At 40.7% G+C, this 20286-nt stretch overlaps 1 protein-coding gene across 1 annotated transcript in view; it reads left to right on the plus strand.

Moving 5' to 3' along the window:
* Positions 1–18205, plus strand: part of LOC118851677 (SAP domain containing ribonucleoprotein) — a 37337-nt gene extending 19132 nt beyond the window's left edge. Inside the window, exons 10-11 of the mRNA XM_036761189.1 lie at positions 15842–15931; positions 17897–18205. Coding sequence (XP_036617084.1) covers positions 15842–15931; positions 17897–17938 — 132 coding nt within the window. The 3' untranslated portion in view covers positions 17939–18205. The remainder of the gene's footprint in view (positions 1–15841; positions 15932–17896) is intronic.
* The last annotated feature ends 2081 nt before the right edge of the window (positions 18206–20286 follow it).

Raw genomic sequence — 20286 nt, forward strand, 5'->3', positions numbered from 1 at the left:
GGGTGTGTGTGTGTGTGTGTGTGTGTGTATAATGATGATATATGTAAAATGCTTTGAGAACCTTAAAGTGCTAATATGTCAACTTAACATCATCAACCATGTCTCACTTGTGTTCAACTAATGGTTGTTTTTCTTCCTTTGAGTTAGTTTTCATGCTCAGAAAATGGCCATTCACAGCACTGACCCTACCATTTTAATACCTAGTCTGGCATATAAGAGCCCGTCATTTCTGAGAGTGGTTGAGAGGTGGGTAGAGGGAATAAGAATGTGGGATGTGGCTTAGGCGACACATAATGGTCATAGGACTTTACCTTGGGTGAAAACTAAATCTGGACTTAGAGTTATAGAGTTACTGAGGCAGCTAAATTGAACTGATTGTGTTGGTTTATTCTTTCAAACACAGGCACACCTTGAAAGGTGAAACTTGATGCTTGAGTTGCTTATAAGAAATCCAGCTCAGCCGTTGAAAATCCAAGTTCAGGCAGCTTGGGGGTGGGGGTCTGTTTGTTATTGTTCTCCTTGGGGGTTCCCATTGTCATGATCCTCATTTCTTAACCGAGAAATCCGGGGAATCTAACCAGGTACACCTTAAAAACTAGCAAGCATGGGAGTATCTCATTCCTAGTAGTTTGCAGGAGATTTTCCTTACTTCCTTAATAGTCTCTGACCAGGCATTCCATACTTGGAGCGTCCTAAGTGAGTTTTTGGATTGGATCCTCTGAAATCAATCTGATCCTACGATCAAAGCCCTACTATCCTCTTGTGTATGAATATACGTAAGAAACCAACTGTTTCTGTAGACTATCTCCCTATTTAAAATAATAATAGCAGTTCACATTTATAAAGTATTGGACAGTTCCAAAGTGCTTTTACATATGTACCTCATCTCATGTGATCCTCACAAAATCCTATGATAGAATTGGCTCCTTATCACTTCTAGGATCAAATATAAAATCTTCCCTTGCTGTTCAGAGTCCTTTATAAGCTGTCCTCTTCCTTTGTATTCTTCTGTAATCCAGTAACACTGGTCTTTTTGCTTTTCCTTCAAAAAGACACTCAAGTCTACCAACTTCAGGGAGGCATTTTCACTGACTCTTTCCCCATACTTGGAATTCTCTCCCTCCTCATCTCTGCCTCCTGGCTTTGTATAAGACTCAGCTAAAATTCTATCTTCTACGAGAAGCCCTTCTTGATTCCCCTTAATGCTAGTACCTTCCTTCTGACACTATTCCCAATTTATCATCTTATAGTTGTTTGCTTTGTGTCTCCCCCATTAGGCTGAGCTCTGTGAGAGCAAGAGCAGGGGCTGGTAGGTTGTGTGTGTGTGCGTGTGTGTGTGTTGGGTGGGGGGATCGAGCTTTGTTTTTTGTTATTTATTTATCTATTTAGCAAAATGCCTGGCACATAGTAGGCATTTAATAAATGCTTGTTGACTGACTGACTAGGCTTAAAGTTTAAAGGGAACTTGGAAATCATCTTTTCCACACACCCCTCCCCCATTTTACAGTTGAGGAAATTGAGGCTCAGAGAGCTTAAGTGAGTGACTTGCTTAAAGTTACATAGGTACTAAGTGGTGGAACTAAGAATTGGATCTAGGTCCTCTGACTAGATAGAAATCTAGTGTGGTTTTTACTGTGCTAATGCTGTCTCCCTTAGGCATGATTAATATTTCTATTTTCTATATGAGAGATTGGACTGAACAAGGTGAAGAATAGTTACTGGGTCATTTGACTCAGGTATAGTGTTATTTTCACTGTAGGACCTCCTCTATTTTTAAATGATGCCATTGTTGGGGGTTAGCCAGAAGATCCTTTTGTGGATGAGGAATAGAGACTGGAGGATGTGGTGATATACATGAACCTCTAAGGCAACTTTTCGATATCAGATTACTGCTAGTTTGTATCAGGTACTTTGTAGACCAGTAAAGATGCTGCACCCTCCCCTACTTTTTTGGAAAGAGATTTCCACTAAGGAACTAGAGGGGAAGCTGGCTTTCCCCGTAGGGTCATTTCTGAGCACAAGAGGGCACCAGTGTAACCAAGCATATATGTCCGTTGTGGCCTGTTGTTAGCGTATTGGTCTCCATTCAGCCTTAAAGGGCTGGTCATCTCTTCTTTTTTATACTGGGCTTTGCTAGATGTGGGTCATTAGGGCATAGGAAAAAATAGGGAATTGGGCAATTAATTTAAAATTTGTAGTGCTGTGTACATAGAAGGTATTCAACAAGGGTTTGTTGAATTAAAAATAATATTAGGGGTCACCAATCTTCTTCAGGCCAATATCTCAAAAGATTCCACTTAGTAATCATAGTTATAAGGGAACTCACAAGTCATCTAATGTAACACCCTCATTTTACAGTTGAGAAAACTGAGGCCCAAAGAGGTTAAATGATATATCTAAAGTCCCACAAGTAGTAAGTGACAGTCTCTTTGTGGTGCCACACTGTAATGGACCTTGGTCAAGGCCATTTGTACCTATTCTCATAAGCTTCATGCACTGGAGCCAGTGCTTAGGGTGTTATTAACAAGGGCCTTGTAAGAGTTCGAGGAGTTATAAGATAACCTTAATTTTATTTGAGGAGTTATAAAGTGTCCTTAATTTTTTAAGTAAGTAAGATAGAGAGATTAAAGTCTAAGTAAGGTCAACCTTCTTGACTTCATGCAAAAGGATCCACAGAGCCAGAGCTAAGTTGGAAAAGTATCTGCTCGTTAGACCTGGGGTTCTCTTAAATTAAAAATATTATCAGGCAACAGTATCCAGGTTAAATGTCCTTCCCTGTTTTTCTCTATGAGATATTTATATGACGGGCAATGAAAAAAAGGACTAGATGATCTCTTGAATAATGTCTAGTTATTAATATTCAATGGAAGGTGTATAGTCTCCATAATCCCTCCTTTCCCCCTGTGGAATCTGTCCCCCCAAATACTTTTTTTTCTCCTTAACTCTTCTTGAAACTTGAGGAAGTTTGGAGGCCAAGGGATTTCTGTAGGTATATAAATTGGGGTCAGAGAGATGATGTTGTGGGGAGTGATCATGTTTCTCAGGACAAAGCTAAGACCTAACCCTAGATTGTCTAGTCTTTTTCAGTGAGGTTTGACATCTTGGAAAAAGAAAATCAGTCAACACTTGAATCATTCCTAGTCTCTTCCTAATATTTGATATTCTAAAAATAAATAATGAGAACTGGTGGGATGGGGGCAGGTGGGGAGAAGACTTGGTGATGTTTATCTCTTTCTGAACAAATCTTTAAGGAGTGGTGAAGCCCCTTAAAGAGGAAACAATAGGGGAAACTCTCTGACCTCAGTTTATCCCGTCATCTGGTTCTTCATTTGTCCCTGCTGAGGAACAGAACTTGTCTTTTGTCTGTAACACAAATACATCTTCACCTCCCTCCCTCCCTCCCTACTCTCCCCCTTTACCCACCCCACCCGCTCCACTCACTCTTTTCTATTATGGTTCCAATCAATGATGTCATTATGTGTGCCATTCAACTGCTGTTGAACCACTTGGCTGTAGGAATTTGGAAGAGCAAAGGGCAGAATGGAATTTTTCTCTCCTGCTTAGGGCTCTTGAAAATGTATTCTAATTTTAACTGAGAAATGGGAGTCAGGTTTTTTTTTTTCTTTGCTAACCCACCTAGGGCACCAGGGATTCTATAAACTTTATTCTACCTAAGCCTCAGGGGGAAAAAATTAAAACAAGGAGAGCTTAGGAACATATAATGTAGTCGGGGCAATTTAAGAGGCAAACAAAAGAAAGAATTGGAGAAAGAAGGTGAAAATTTTTTTTTTCTTTCTTACTACATAATTGGAGCTCTGTCTATCCAGCTGACCACAAACTGGATACTTGGCAAGTTTCTGATGAGAAATTATGCTCCTTGTTTCTCCTTGGTGCCGTGGTAATAATTACTAAGACTTTCCCAAACTGTTGGAGGAGATCATTAAGATCATGTGGCCTTGTCCTTAATTTTCTTTTTTCCCTAACTTGAAGAAATAGAGGTCAGAAAATTGGTAGGGAGGAAAGTTCCCCCTCCCCCATACACATACAGCTCTGCATTCCTTCTTGGAGTGTGTCAGAGCTGATGACTTTGATAAAAAACAAGTTTTACTCCTCTCTGTGGTCCCCCTGTGGTCCTGCCCCAGAGTAAACACAGCCTGGGAAGGGAGTCGGGTGGCTGGAATCTGTTGAGTCTATTTTGCTTTTAAACACCTTCAACCATATTGCCAGGCAAGTTCCTGAGTTGGGGTACTTACCTAAGTGGCGTCAGAAGAAATTGGTGGCAGTCTGGGTACTCAGAAGAAATTTTTTAAACCTGCCTGTTGAAGAGATTGCATCTGGGAAAATTGCTAGGAGTCTTATATGTGGGTGGCCTGGGACTGTGCTAACATTTTTGTCTTTATTTAATAAAAAAAATTTACCTCCTCTAATGCTCAAGTAGAGTTTGGTATTTTTAATAACAGCCACCAAAAGAACAAACTCATTTTATGCCAAAGTGGCTTTTGTTAATCACTTAAAACCAGTATTCCCATTTTTTAAAGGCAGGGAAATATAAAAAGCTGCAATTATATTTGGCAGACTTTTTGTGAAGTCAATTTTTGGTTTGGTGATACACACCTTCCCTGTTTTCAAGTGAAATCATTCCCTTTGGGGATCTCATTGTTAGGATCTAGAAGCTGTTAATGCCTCTTCATTTCCTTTTCCTCTACCTCTAAGCCTCATATTTCTTTCATGGTGGTTAACTGGGTTTCTTTTTCCTATTCTCAGATCGAAGACCAAGGAATAGCAGTGCGGATGTTTTTATAATGGACACCAAGTTGGAGTTAACATGGTTTATTGAATCATGAAGGCACTGAAGTGGGACTATTAAGGGCCAGTACAGGGGATTATTTTAGAGACAGATGATGCCTGGTTTTTAGAAGTGTTAGGATTACTTCTTTCCTTCCTTCCTTTCCTTTCTCTTGTTTTCTTCGTGACATCGGCTAGAATATATGCATATGTTCAGAGAAAATTATTATAGAATACTCATTGCCTTAGGCATACTGCACTTTATGCTTCAGTATAGGGCAAAAGAAGAGCAGGCTTAACTGGAAAATGACTCCATTGAAAACCTAAGTAGAAAGGATGACAGATTTACAGGTTGTACCTCCTCTCACCCCCACTCCCCTTTGCCCAATGTTGTACACTTAACTAGAAAATGTGGGAAACTGTCTACTTTTAATCCTCACTCCTGTCTTCTCTGTTTTAATCCTGTCCTCTCCCACATTCTCTCTACCAGTATTTCAGAAAACTACTCATTATGTGCAATTTGAGTCTAGGTGGTTGGCTATGCCTCTCTTTTTCTATATAACCTGATTTTTGTTTGATCTCTGGTCTCTGTCCTATGTTGATTTCATCACCTAACTACTCCAATGAAGAGTGCTCTCCTGCTCTATTTAAACTCCAGCACAGGTGTGTTCCTCATAGCCAGCTGTGATCCTTTTCCTGTTTCTTCATCCACATCCCTGCAGGGGAGATCCTGTTTGTAGGAAGTGTAAACTTTAATGGGAGGCCTGGGTATAACTTACATAGCTCCCACCAGGGCCACTGTAGGGAAAATCTGTGGTGTCTGTGTGAGTTTTCCAGGACATGGCCTATTGAGCCAGAGAGTAGCCATGCCAAAGACTGGTAAGCCAGAGAGTAGCCCTCTTTGTTCGACTCTGGAATTTAGTGTTGATCTGCAACTTGTTTAAGCCTTTTAGAGAACATTTGATTTGAGGAACTAATGAATAAGGACCCAAGCATCCTTAATCTCTTAACCTATGCAGAACCCTTTGTTATCCCTTCTTTAGTTCTTGTATATTTTAGGAAAGACATTGTATCCTTGGAGTTCTTTTTGTTGAACTTCTTGATAGTTTTGGTCTCTGCATTATTTCCACTTAGATACCCGCTTCCTACCTGGATTCAAGAAAGAAAATAGGTATCTTTAATAGAAATTGGACTTCTAAGTGGCATGTCTCAAGTGGGAAGCCTTCATTTCCTCTGCCTGCTTTGCATTGTCCCTTCAGTCCTTCTGAACAAGACTGAGACAACCTCTTTAAGGACATTGAAGCAGAGAAAAGTGCTTTATTGGACAGGAGAGAGATGGACATTGGCAGGGCAGTACTTGGTTCTGGGTTGCCTATGTTCTTGAGCTTCATTCAGATCCTGTAAGAAGAGTCCTCCATCCGCTGGTGGTCCCAGATTCTGGTTGATATTTAAACATTCTCACCTTCTCCTTAATTCCAAGAAGTTGGTTCTGATCTCATAGATGAAGAAGAAGGCTGTGTGTGAGTGAGATGTCTAGAAGAGAGTGTCTAATAATTAATTTTGGAAAAAAAAAATCCATTGCTGTTCTGGACTTCTCCCTTTTCTTCATTGGCTCTGTGTGTTGGTTTATAGTCTTCCCCATGTACTTTGGTCTGACTGGGGAAGGATAAGCACATTTAGATGAATTTCAGACACTGGGGGATGGGGATGACAGCCGTGTGTTTAAGCATTGGAGTGTTTCAGAGAGCAAAACCATCAGTTGATGTCATTTATTCTGAGAGTATGAAATTGGAAGCCCAGTTACCCTGGAGTGTTTCTTAACCTTTACCTCTGAGAAGTCAAGGCCATGTCATCATTAATCTACTGTCACCTAAAAGCCCCTGGGCTCTGCTTTTCATCCCATCATCCTTCATGTGGTAGTGATGTACAGAAAAGAGAATACAAGGCCCCCTCTTTTCCCCTACATTCTATTGGAAAAATGCAGTGTGTCGTTGTGTCCTGGAATCTACGGTCATGTTAATATAGCCATTCCCTGACACAGAGTGGAGTGAGCTGTCAAGGTGTATATTCAGGGTAGGCTATCTCTGATTGATCTTAACTTTTATTTTCCCATTCCTTCTGGAAAAAGGGTCCTGACCAATTGCAACCTCAAAGGACTGAATGATGGTGAAGCATCCCTCTACTCCCTATCAGGAGAGAGTGGATTGTAGATATAGAATGAGGCATATATTTTTGGATATTGCCCATGTGTTAATTTGTTTTTGCTTAACTGTACTTAGTTGCAAATACAAAGGCTTCTTGGTAGAATGGGGGTGGTCATTGGGAAGTAGCAGTTATAAAAGCATCAATAAACATAAATAAAAAAAGGTCCTAGAAAAACAGTGTCAACACCTAAGATTCCAGTGGCTTTTCTGATAGATGCAGAATAGTTTCACTGGAGATGGGTCTTTAGATTAGGATTTATAGGTTATAATGTCTCTTCCTTATATAAATAAGTGAGAGGGGTAATGGCTGACTGGGCTTCTTGTACTAATTTGGGAGCAGTGGGTGGCTTACTCTAATTAAGAGTGTAAAATGAGTGTTCTCTAATTTGAACCACAACAAGTAGTCTCTGCTTTATATTCTCAGGAAATTCTAAGTATATATTCTCTCCTCTCTTGGGTTGTGTCTGTTTTACTATGTGTTTTTCATACAGTGACCCAGATCTTCCTAGCCTTTTATTCCACTTACAAGTTGCATTTGACTTTAGGAGCAAGATGGGAGAACCCAGTATGATCTTGGAAAAGTAATTTTACTTCTCTGGACCTAAGTTACTTTATCCTTAAAATTGGGGGTGGTAGGATTAGGTTATCCCATAAGGTCCTTCTCATTCTAAAATGTAATTCTATGGCTACCAGTAATAGAACCACAGTTGACTCCTTTTGACAGGGTAAATGTGGCAGAACCTAAAGTGATATTCCTTGTTGCCATTAGGTTAGAGGAGGGGAGGCTGGAAAAATGTCTTCCTTGAGATTCAAATTCAAAAATAATTGAGAGTCAGTAGGGAGAGGTTCCAGAAGGGATGACCAAGACTAGAACACAGGTCCCAGGTAGAGATACTTTTTCTTTGATACTTCTCTGTCCAGAGCAGACACAGCCACACTTATGTTGGAATAGAGGAGCAATGGTACCCAGCTGCCATTGTTGCAGCCAACTATTGTTCAGCTTTTAAAAAGAAGCAGCCAGCTGCGGCCCTTAAGTTAGAATCTAATTCTGATTTCCCAGATGAGACTAATGCCAGACCACTCTGTGCACCATGGAAACCATTGCCAGAGCCCTCAATTTAACTTTTGTAGCCATGAAATGAGTTCCCCTGGTCCCTAGGACTGAGTAATGAGGAATTTTTAAATGGTTCCCTTTCTGTTTGGAAAATGTTAGGGCAAGGCCAGAAGCAACTACATAACTTTGCACAGGAGATTGCATCCTATCTTCTAGCCTTCTTCCTTAGAATTTGGATGCCGTTTTTTCACATTGTATATTTGCCTTGGCATTACCCATAAATCTTCCAGGCACCTCCTCATTCATCTGTAATTAATAGGAATCTTATTATTAATAAATAACATCTCTTATTCAAATAATACTTTCCTGTGTACAAATTGCTTTTTCCCCCGTACAGCCCTGTGAAGTAGTGTAAAAGTTATTATCCTCATTTTGAGAAAATTGAAGTTTAGTGAGATTTCAACTTATGAAAAGTCACATAGCTAGCAGGTGTTAGAGATAGGACTTTTACCTGGATATTTTGACTGCAAATTCAGTGTTCTTTTAACTAACTACTCTTGAAATATGTATTCCTTTTCTTTGTACATCACTTATTTCTCTTTTAAGGACTATTTAAACAATGTTGGTACCTTGTTATCAAAGTTGAATGACAACCTTCCTTTCTGTTAATAGTTTTTAAAAAGTGGTCAGTGTGACATGAACTGTCAGTTAGAATCATGTTATTAGGCGGTTTTACCTAATTAAGTTCTGAAGAATATACTTTGTCTGGAAGTGTCTCATGATAAAAAAAAATGTTAATATATTTTTAAGAAGAATAAAATAGACTTGAGGATTACACACACAGATATAAATTGATTCAGTCTCTTTAAATTTCCCTCTTTATAGCTGTCTCTCTAGATCATCTAGTCCAGTAGTTCCAATCCAACAAGCATTTATTAAGTATTTATTGTGAATTATGAACAAGGCATTTGCTAGATGCTAGTGTTAAAAATACAAAATGAGAAATAGTCCTTGCCTTCACGGAACTAAGGCATACATCATTTCTTGAGGTAGAAAGAACACTCACGACTAGAGAGATCAAGAATGGGTTCTTGTAGGAGGTGGTACATGAAGGAAGACAGGGATTCTAAGAAGCTGTGATAAGAAAGGAATGCTTTCTAAACATGGGGTTTACCCTGTGCAAAGGAATGGGGGTAGGAGATGGAGTTCTGAGTTTGGGGAACAGCAAGTAGGTCAATTTGGGTGGAACATAAGAGTCCATGAAATGTGAAACAGCCCTGGAAAGATATGCAAAAGTCAAATTTTGAAGGGCCTTAAATACCTACCTGACAATTTCTTATGTCATACTAGCAGTTAGGGAGCCATTAAAGGTTTAGGGGAGTGATATGGTTAGATTTATGCTTTAGTAATATTATTTTAGAGGCAGTATGAGAAAGGTGGATTGGAGTTTGGAAGAGACTGGAAAAGAGGAGTTCATTTAGGAGACCCTTGCATTAGGTTGGGGGCGATGGTAAGGGCCTTAATTAGCTATGACTCCCAATGTAAGTGATATTATTAGTATTCATTGATTTAGAAAATACATGATGACCAAAAACTATTCTGAATTCAGTCATGCTTTTAAATGAATTTGTATGGTTATTAGTCATAGGAGTATCTATATAACATTTTAAGAATGGTAATGTGTTTATTTGGATAAAGTCTCCAGAAGGTATGTTTGCTTGATTGTTATATTGATTTGTGTTATATATTTTCTTGGAGTGAAATAAAGTTTAAAATGGCAATACTTGGTGTCTGCTTGATGACTCTTGTCTTGCAGTAACTCTGAAGTCTGAGGCCCATGGATTGGAAAGTTGTAATCCAGTTCAGTCCCCTAATTTTATAGATGAGGTAAGCCCAGACAGTTTGAGTTGCCAAAGGTCATATAGCTTAGTAGTAAGCAGAAAAACCAGGCCTCAAAATCAAGTCTTTTGACTCTTTTTCCATTGTATTACAGTTGTCTTACCAACTTCCATATGCAGAAGGAAGGCAGTCCAGATTTTCAGGGACCTGGAAAGAAAAACATAGCTTGGATAGATTTCTGTTGATTGGTAGAGAGAACTCAATTTTTATTGGAGTCCTGGATTCTTGTCTTCAACTTTGTCCTTTGAGACTATTCATTCTTCTATTTATTTCACTATTTGCTATAGCAAATTGTTCTTTGACTGTTCTAGGTGGTAGCTGGACCCTTATTTAGCATAGGAATAGAATTAATGCTAATTGTAGTATGTTTCAGATCTTTGACTTTGTGATTTTTAAAGTAAAAAAGTCATTGCCTAGCATTTTTGACATCAAATTGGTAGCTAGAAGCTGAGATATGAATCATGAAGGGAAGGTTATGGGTCTCTCAGTTGGTTCTCTACTCAGCCCCTGCCATATGCCTCATACTAGATGAATATTAAAATCATAGAGGAAACCAAGGTTGAGGTGAATGTTTAATACAGGGATGCCCTCCTTAACTGGAATCAAAAAGGCTTTTATCTTGAATATCTAATTGCTAAAGATGCATTATGATTTCACTTTTCTGCTTTTTGCCAAGTCATCTCTGCTATCTATACAAGCTTGTTTTACACTCGAATCAGTGCCAAGACCGAGGAAAAAAACCAGGTGACTCCTACTTCCTTTGGCTTCTAGTCCATCTTTGGGCAGTATAGGAGAATTGTTTATATTTATATTATTATCATCTGTGGTATTTTTCTAGAAGGCCACAAAGTGAGGCTGTGGGAGATAGGTAGTAGATAGAAGATAACCTGTGTACCCAGTATGTATTCTTGTAGAGAATTATCCTCTCTGGTAACCTCAGAGGCAATGTGTGTTTATTGGAAGGGAATGAGATTTTGGTTGGAAATAAAGTTTATTGTATCCTAGGCTCAGCTACTTCTCCCCCCCCCACATGAACACTCATAGAAAGAAGAGAGATCTGTTGTCAGTATTAGACAGCTTTTGATGGTGGGGGTGGGGTAGTAGGAGTGCAGAATGGGTAAGGGAAAGGTTTGTAAATGGGTATGACACTAAGCCAGAGGGGTCAGTGCTGCCCACAGATGCACAACCCCATTTGTGCACTTGAGCATGGCCTGGGGGAGCAGTGGGCCTGATGAATGTAGAGAGAGCTGGGTTTTGATCGAGGTAATTTCCCTCAGATGGGTCCCGCCATCCCATGAATCAAAACCTGTCAGCAAGGAGCTAAAGATGGAGTGAAGTTTATTGTACGTCTGTCTCCATGCGACACCATCACGCTAGAAGGGTCAAGTGAGAGAGATCATTAGAACTGTGTTGATTTAGTGGGCCTGTTGTGCACTTTCCCTGCAGGGCAAGATGGAAAGAGGCTTTAGCCCAGGAGCAGGGGATGCTGGAGGGGTGGGGATGAGAGGGCAGGCAAGCACAAAATAAATAAAACCCTCAGCTGGGCAGGAGCCATTTTCAAGGCAAAGTAGGCTCTGTGGTGGTAGTGGGGGGTGGGGGGGAGGGGTGTTATATTATTGTTCTCTCTGGAGCCCCTGGTGAATTTGGAGCAGATGCTCTGCCTGGGTCCCTAGTAGAGGCACCAAAGATCCAATTAAAAGGGAAGCTTATTGGGGGAGAGAGATTCCCTTAGAATTTACCTCCCCAGAGGTTAGACATAATAATAACAGTTATTATTATTATTATTACTGGAAGGGGATGAGTGATGGTTGAAGGAGTAGTCTTCCTTGTTCTCTGCCTCCTCCAGTTCTTTAGCATTGATTTGAAAAGGTCAATATCAGCAAACATGGTCGATCATTAAAATGGTTTTTTCAGAAGACAATAAAGTGAACATTTTGTTGAAGTGGGTGGCAGAGCCTAGGGAATAGGTCAGTGTTGTCCCACGTAGCATTGGCTTTGCCCACAGAAGTGGGGATCGTATCTATGAAATGAATGAACTCCTGAGTTTCAATTAGGGGCTAGAGAAGAGTATTTTTTTTTCACTTTAAATGTCAGTGACTTTAATTTATAGGATTGCCAGTAGTGGCTCTGTACACATGACAGAGATTCTGAACTATAATCAGTAACACTGAGTTGGTTTCTACTGTGACATTTCAGTAAGGTGTTGATATTGCCACATGCCTCCTGCCATTCACCAAAAAGGTATGGTATTTACCCTTTTTGGTTCTTTGTCCTTCCTGATGGATTATGACTATTGCTTAAGGTGATTATATTTTTTTATAAAGCATTCAACTTGCTTTCTTCTTGACTGGGAGATTTGAAGGTTTAGAGAAGCTACATTTAAGAGGGAGGACTTGAGGAAATTTCAGTCATGAGGTTTTTCTCCCCCTTCCCAATTCTTAGATGTTATGGGACAGGCAAGGTGGTTGTAAACTTTTCCAAGTAACTTAGATGATAAGGAATATTATGGAATAAGGAATAATTCCTAAATAAGAATTTTAGTTGATAGAATGAATCCCAGGAAGGTAAATGTAGGGAATTCTTTGGTCTAAACCAAAAGAGAAGGGAGGAAACTATTGCTATCTACTTGTCTTAGGAAGATACTAGAGGAAATAGAAGAAAATATGTTTTTGATTTAATTTGTAGATGTGAAATGTTGAGGTCCTGAGGAGTAAGAATGTAGATTCAGACATAGTTCACAGACCCACCAACTTAGTATCTCCTTACCTCTTCTTCTGGGATATAACTCTTCAGATGTGCTAATTTCACTTCATTAAGATTATGAACCCTCTCTTAAACTACCTTGTTTCTCTACTTAGCATAGTGTTTTACACAGAATGTGTGATTGGTCATAGTTGACATTGATAGGATCATAGATGTAGAGCTGGAAGGGACATCAGAGGTCATCTTGGTCAAACCCCTGGAGAGGTGACATGCCTTGGCCAAGGTTACACAGTAAGTAGCAGAGCTGGGATTAACAGTGTTCTCCAATTCCAAATCTAGTGTATGCCTTCCCTGACACTTAAACAAAATTACTTTCTAACATATAGATGGATGAAGTTGTAGTCTACATGCTGAATATTTCCCCTTTCATTATTGACTTCCTACTTTAAATCAGCCTGACTTTCTTTCTGTCCCTACCCTGTACAATTAAATTCTAATCTTATGATTTACTAGGGACGTTTGGTTGTCTCAAATCAGTAAATATTTGTTAAGTGCGGATACAAAAAGAGGCAAAAGACAGCCCCTGACCTCAAGGAACTCACAGTCTGATGGGTGAGATAGCAAGCAAATATGTCCAAACAAGCTACATACAGGAAAAAGAGGAAATAATTAAAAGCAGAAAGGCACTAGAATTAAAAGGGAAATATATAGAAGTTGGGATTTTAGTTGGAACTTGACACCAGGGAAGTCATTAGGTAGAGATGAGGAAGAATATTCCAGACATGGAGGACAGCCAGAGAAAATGCTGGGACATGAGAGATGGAGTGTTTTGTTCAAGGAACAGCAAAGAGGCCAGTGTCAATGGATCAAAGGGTACATTGGCAAGGAGTAAGGTATAAGAAGACTGAAAAGAGTGGGGGTGAGGGTGGGGTGGAGGGAATTGGTTATCTAGGATTTTGAAGGCCACATAGAGGAATTTGTATTTGATCCTGGAGTTTGAGTAGGGAGGATGACCTGTGCTTTAGGAATATCACGTTAAAGGCTGAAGGGAGGATGGAATGGAGTGGGGAAAGAATTAAGGTAAACAGACGCACCAGTAGGCTGTTGGAATATTTCAGGCATGAAGCGATGCGGGCCTGCATGAGAGCAGTGGCAGTATCAGGGGAGAGAAGAAGGTATGTTCAAGAGATTACAAATGTAAAATCTACAGGCCTTGGCAGCTAATTGGATAGGGAGGGTGAGGAATTGAAGATGAAACCCAGGTTTCAAGCCTGAGGGACTGGGAGTATGGTGTTGCCCTTGACAATAGGCTGTTTGAGGACCCATGATTATCTGTGTGGGTACGAGTGTACACTGAAGTCCCTAGTATGCCTTAGATGGTATTTAAAAGTTGCTATGGCCACAAATTTCAACATCCTATAGTCTCCCTGCTGATCCAAAAGCTTATGTAGGCTGGTTCCCAGAAATACATTCTGTTGCTGGGCTTCTAACTAAAACCTTTCCAGTGCTATAGGACCTGGCAGAGCCTGTGATTTCATGTGGTGCTTTATAGTTCACAAAGCACGTCACAAAAAAAATACCTAATTTAATCCACAACAGACCTTTGAAATAGGTATCCTCATTTTACAGATGAGGAAATTGAGGCTCAGAGAGGTTAAGTGAGTGCTTGATGATGATGATTATGAAAATAAAGCAAGAAAACTATGCATGAAATGGAGTCTGCCCAATTAAAATGGTCTGATTATGAGTCAAGAGGTACGTATGAGTAGGAATTTCTTCAGACTTTCATAATTTTGGAAAGCAAGTTTAGCAGGATAGAATGGTTCCCTTGTTGACTGTGGAGTGGAAGCATAGAAAACTTCCATATCTGTCTGAATCACTTGCATGACTGCTTTCATTCCTCCAATTTCTAGACATCTTGAGCTAGAGCAGGCCATTCTGTGAGGAACCTTCCTTACCTGTGGTCAAGCTTCATGAGAAGGAGAATTAGCAATGCTTTCAAGAAATATAAACTCCTGGGGGTTGTAAAAAGATCCAGCTCAGAAGCACCAAGCAGGAGCTCATTAAATAGTTTGCTTGAGTTCTTTCAGCCTGGCCTGGTGTTGGTTATCTTTATTACTGGTTGTAAATAAAGCCAAAGAAGTTGTCCTGTCCCATGTGGGCCTCCAGGATGGTGTGAAGTAAAGGGGGTGGGAGGGAAGACCTCTGTCTTGACGTTCCAAGGACTAGAACATCTTTTCTTGGAAAAACGAAAACTAAAACTGTGTTCAGGGATCCCTCCCTAATTCTGGCTGTTCACTATTATTCTGGGACTGATCTTTATAGGTTTTGACAGCTCCCATTCTTCTTCCTTACACTAAACATGAGTATACACCGAATCTCAAAGTCATAGAGGGAAAGACTTTTCTAGCTCCAATCTTGAAAGTTATTGGAAGTGAACAACTTCAGTCATTGAATTAACAGCAGGAGCAGGGTACTTGACTCCAACCAATGGCGGCCAAAATATTCTCAATTTGCAAGGCAGACAAGTGCACATGGGTCCTTTGGCTGATTAGATAGCCCAAGAGACTCTAGTTGTAGCCTCAGCTTTTTTTATTCTTTTTTTTTTTTTTTAGCTTTTCCAGATTTGTTCAGGATTTTGTGTGACACTTGTGGGAAGACTTATGTCATTTTATTTTCTCCATAGGCCTTTAGATATTATCCTGTTCATCCTAGACCCTGACCCTGGCTTACCAGTTGGGCCTGTTGACCATCTTGGTCTCCTGATTTAGATAATTTAACCTATCCTTTGTAGGTGTGACTATTCTCAAGAGTGCAGCGCTGAACTGCCAGAGAAATTTAAGTCAAATGTCTTGAGTTGAGAGATTTGACTTTTGATTATTACCATTGTTGCTTGGCTCGATCCCTTTCATGAGTGAAAGGTTCCAACTCCAATCTAATTTCTTGTTGCTTCTGAGGACCAGCCATGTGTAGATGACACCATATGCTGTGGCCTGCAGTTTTCTCACATGGTCCCCTACTTGGTTCCTGCTTTGCTAATTCTGTCTGATAGTACCTTCCTAACCCTTGGCAAAACGCTGGGAAAGGGAGGGGCACAAACAGGAAAGTTTTGCTCCCCATTTCTCTCCATTCACCCAGGGTTCTTGTGGTCAGGAACCATATTGTTTCAATACTTCCACTTATTGTCCCCAAACAGAGTGAGGATGATGAGAAGCTGAAAAAGAGGAAGGAACGATTTGGGATTGTCACAAGTTCAGCTGGGACTGGAACCACAGAGGACACAGAGGTAAAAATATGACAAGGGGATCTCTAGAAGGAAGCAGGGTAACTTCCCTGGCATGCTTCAGGAGCTTTTTTGAATCAAAATGCTCTATCATTTGTTGCACATTTCATTTTGGGATGATGATGTACATATTAATTATGATCAGTAACCTTCCAGATAATTTTGGTGAAGGCCAGTTTTGCTCTTAGGAGACTCTCACAAACTGCCCGACCCACCAGAGATATGGACTCAAATAAATGAAGTCTCTGACCTTATCACTTTGTTTACATAAGTCTGTATTGATATGGAAAAGTGGCTATGAGGGTGAGTTATCATCCAGCCATCTCCCTACTTCTGATATCTTAGAGTCCTTGCCTCTGAGAACTGATATATTGACTGGTAATACATGTAAGAAGATTAACCAAGTGTATAAAGAAACTAGGTATAAACCTGAAATGTAAGTACAGAATAACCTATAACATAGTGCATCTTTGGGATTATCGTTCAGTGGTACCGTTCTTCTTTGAGATTGAGAATTAAAGGAATGAGTATTCCACACCTCATTCTATTTATTCTTCTCAGATCTTACCTCTTCTATCTGGCTTCAAAGTGACTATTGATTTCCAGTGTCTTGAAAAACCATGCCCTTGTGAGGCAGCTTGAACATTAAATATCAAGTCAACTTTATAAATAAATAACTAAAACTTCATTGTTTTACCAGCCTACTCCTTCCAGAAGGACTTGGGATTCTGGGAGTGGCTTCACAAAAGAGGACTGAGTCTTTCACTCTCATTTCTGCTGTCCTCTTCCAGAGCAAATGGGTGTATGTGTTTGGGGGTGAGGTGGGAGAAATGGAGACTTCATTGTTAGCTGCTTATAAAGACTGAAGTGTTATGTGTTGTTAGTAAGTGGCTACTGCAAGGGTTTTTGGAAATAGATTAATGTTTATTTTGGCTTAAAGCATTGCACAAGACTTAGTTAACTTAGTTTGTCCAGTAAAAAGTGTTAAGCTAGTCTTGATCATTTGGAACTTGGTGTCAAAATTCCCAAGCCAGTAAGGCCACGAAGATGAAGATTCTTATTTAGAAGTCAAAGAAGGAAGAGTCGCCTTTGCAGGGGAGAGGGGGAGGTGTGTGGGGGAAATAATTCTTGAGGCAGATTGAGTTCACATTAATAAGAGGGTGTTTTTGTTGGTGGTGCCAAAGACTTGTCTCAGTGGTCCAGGTAGTAATAGGGTAGGGCCCACATGCACTCCATTTCTTTGGATGAAGCCTTAAATTTTACCTCCCTGTGAACATCTTCCCCTTACCCCTGACCCCCTTCAGTGAGAAAAAAACTCCCTATTTGCTGGGGAAGGGAGGTGGCAGGGGTGAGGATGAAGGACTCTGTGCTATTTTGTGAGGTCACTCCCAGAACAAAAAGGTCTTTTTGCAGGTTTTGTGCTCTCTCCAGTCTCCCTCCCTTGAGAGATCCATGATTGGGGCTTCTGTTTCCCCTCCCTCTAGCTATTTATTCTGTTAGAGATGAAGATTTATATGCCTCTCTCATGGATAGGCTTGGAGGCCTATCAAGGAGCTGCTGCTAGGGCTTGAATGCCTGGGAGGGCATCCCCCCTCACCTTCCCCTTGAATAGCACAGGGTTAACCCTTTGCCCTTTGAAATCCCCCACCTCCCCATGCCTAGAAGGCTTTTCCAGGCATTTCAAGAGGCCATTGTTTCCAGATCTACAGTAAGACACTACCAAAGCTGAGTGGCCCTCCTTCCCACAGGAATCTTACTATTTTCCATCCCCTTATTTATTCCCCCCGTTCTGGCCTGGGACTTGGAGAATTGAAGACCTGGCAGCCAAGTCCAAGCCTGGGCTATCACTTGGGCTTGGACCTTGTGACAGTTCATGTGAATTTGAGCTAAGGAAGCCAGGAGCCTAGGCTACTGTTCTCCTTCCCCCAAAACCTCTCTAATTTTTCTCCTCTAATTTCCTCTTCACAGGCAAAGAAGAGGAAAAGAGCAGAGCGATTTGGTATTGCCTGATGAGAAGTTTTTGCTGCCTTCTGCTGTTGATGATTCCCACCTCTGATTCTCCTTGGTCATTTACATACCCACATGTATACAGACAGGCACCTTCTTGGGCTTTATCCCCTGATGAGGGGGACATGTATCCTAGATACAAACACAAGCCCTCCATAGCAGTTTTAGCTTTTTGCCGTTACAACTTAAAGGTGTTTTTTCCCCTGTTGTTTTTGTTTTGTTTTGTTTTTTAAATTCTGGTTGTTAATTAAAAAAAATTTAGAAAAGAGATGAATGTGTCTGATTGGATGGTTAGCTTCTGGAGATGATCTGATGGAGTTTTTGATGCCAGTTAGATCAAGCCGTCATCCCTGAAAAATGGCCTGAATACCACCACCTCCTTGAAGTGATGTAGAGAGGCTCCTACACTGGCCTCAAGCTTCTGAATTCTTGACCCAAAAGTTTGGGAGGCCAGCAAGAGAGAGGTGAACAGTTGGAGGTATTGGGTTAAAAAGATAATACAGTTCTAAGGGGGTGATGCATGGTGGTATTTTTTTTTGGTAGTCTGTGTTAGCAGAAGGGTCTCTTTGCTGGGGTGGAACTTGGAGCCTGGGAGTGGAACATAGATTCTAACAGGGGTGGGCATGTAGACCTTGATGGTTATAGAACTCAAGGGCAAAAAGATGGATCAGATTCTTTAGGAATATTGAGGCAGGTGAAGGGGCATAAGGAATCAAGAGGAAACAAACCAGAGCATTAAGCCTCATGCCAAGATCATTTGTTGAAAAAGTAATGGGCCTGGAACTCAACCCCAACTTACTTGACCCTTACTCTAATATTTCCTCTCTAGGTTGTCCTCATCTACGACAGAATGATGTCATTGGAATTTTTTGCAATAGGTGTTACTTTAGGTCTTAACTGGAAGCACTTTCCAACCTGAAACTTAGTTGTGGGAAAAATATAGTTCTTTCTACCTCCCCCACTTACCACCCTACCTAAAAGAACTTTCAGCTTCAGGTTTGTGCCTAAGGCTTCACAGATGTCTGACATGTGCCCCTCATTTTTTTTGGACCCCATGATCCTATGGTTTTTCCAGCTTGCATTCCACTGAACACTTAATTAAATACTTTTGAGAGTGTGTGGAATTAAAATCTTAGAATTTAGTATCTGAAGTTGAAGACCCCAGTATAAGGGTCAGAATCCACATTGCAGCAGTCACATATGGAAAATGTCTTAGGACTGCTGTATTCCTGTGAGTTTTCCCTATGGATACCTGAACCCCCATCCTATACCTTCCTTCCCTAACTCCCAGAATGCTTTATAAACGTCATAAGAATAACCTATTCCTCTTTGTCTCTTTGAGATCATACTTAGAAATTGTCATCGGGACAAGATGACAGCCTTGGAGAAAGGAAAGCATAGGGTTGAATACCACTTTTTAGAATGGATATGGAATGAGTCTTGGGCTTATCTTTGAGCTCCTATCATACACTTCATTTCCTTAGAATTCAAGAGCAGCTTGTTTAGTTATTCCAGTCCCTAGGACTAGGGGGTGGGGGAGCTGGAGGTCTTGGCAAAAGTGAGGCTGTCTCAGGTGTGCATATACTCTTCCTTCAGTCATTGTAGAAAGTAAGGGACAGTGAGCTCATAATTTCCACATGTGGAGGAAATTGTTTTTGCCCTGGATTTTTGCCTAAATAATGAGGCTTAGATCAGCTGTCTTTGGTGGCCTTTTAATTTCGTAATAAAGTTGCTATATAGAGATGATGCTATTCTAGTTAACTTTAGCTGTTTGTGTTGCTTTTGACACAGTGGGGGTTAGTGGTGACAGCTGAGCTGGGTGGGACTAGTATTGGGTTTTGAAATGTGATGGACTTGCCTCCTGATGACTAGGGCTCCCCTCTTGGAGTAGGGTTGTTGGGGGGGGTGGGGAGTGCCCCTGTGTTGTGAATGGCACCTAATTGATTTTTCCTCTCTGAGCCAGGGGCTGGTCGTGACTAATTTGAGCTGAATAGCTGCAAGAGAGAAAACTGCAGGGAGCACAGTTGAGTGTGGGAAAGGCAGTGGAGGAGAAGAGGGCCAGGGTGAGTGGGGGAGATTTGGATCCAGTTAGTCTATTGCCAAGTCCTCTCTTGAAGGAGAAAGAACTAAACAGGTATTGGCCTGGATGAGTGAGCCAGGCTTTAGTGTTACCAGAGGGATAATAGACAAAAGGAGAGGAAGGAAATAAAGGATTTAGGAGGGGCAAAGGTGTCTTTTTGGTGGTAGTGAGCAGAACAATGCACCACAAATAAATCACGTCACCTGGTTCCTCCTGTACCTCTGTCAAAGGCCTCTTGCTCCACAAAACAGGTAACATCTCAGGCTTAAGA

The sequence above is a fragment of the Trichosurus vulpecula genome, chromosome 5, assembly GCF_011100635.1.
Source record: "Trichosurus vulpecula isolate mTriVul1 chromosome 5, mTriVul1.pri, whole genome shotgun sequence".
In the NCBI taxonomy this organism is placed as follows: Eukaryota; Metazoa; Chordata; class Mammalia; order Diprotodontia; family Phalangeridae; genus Trichosurus; species Trichosurus vulpecula.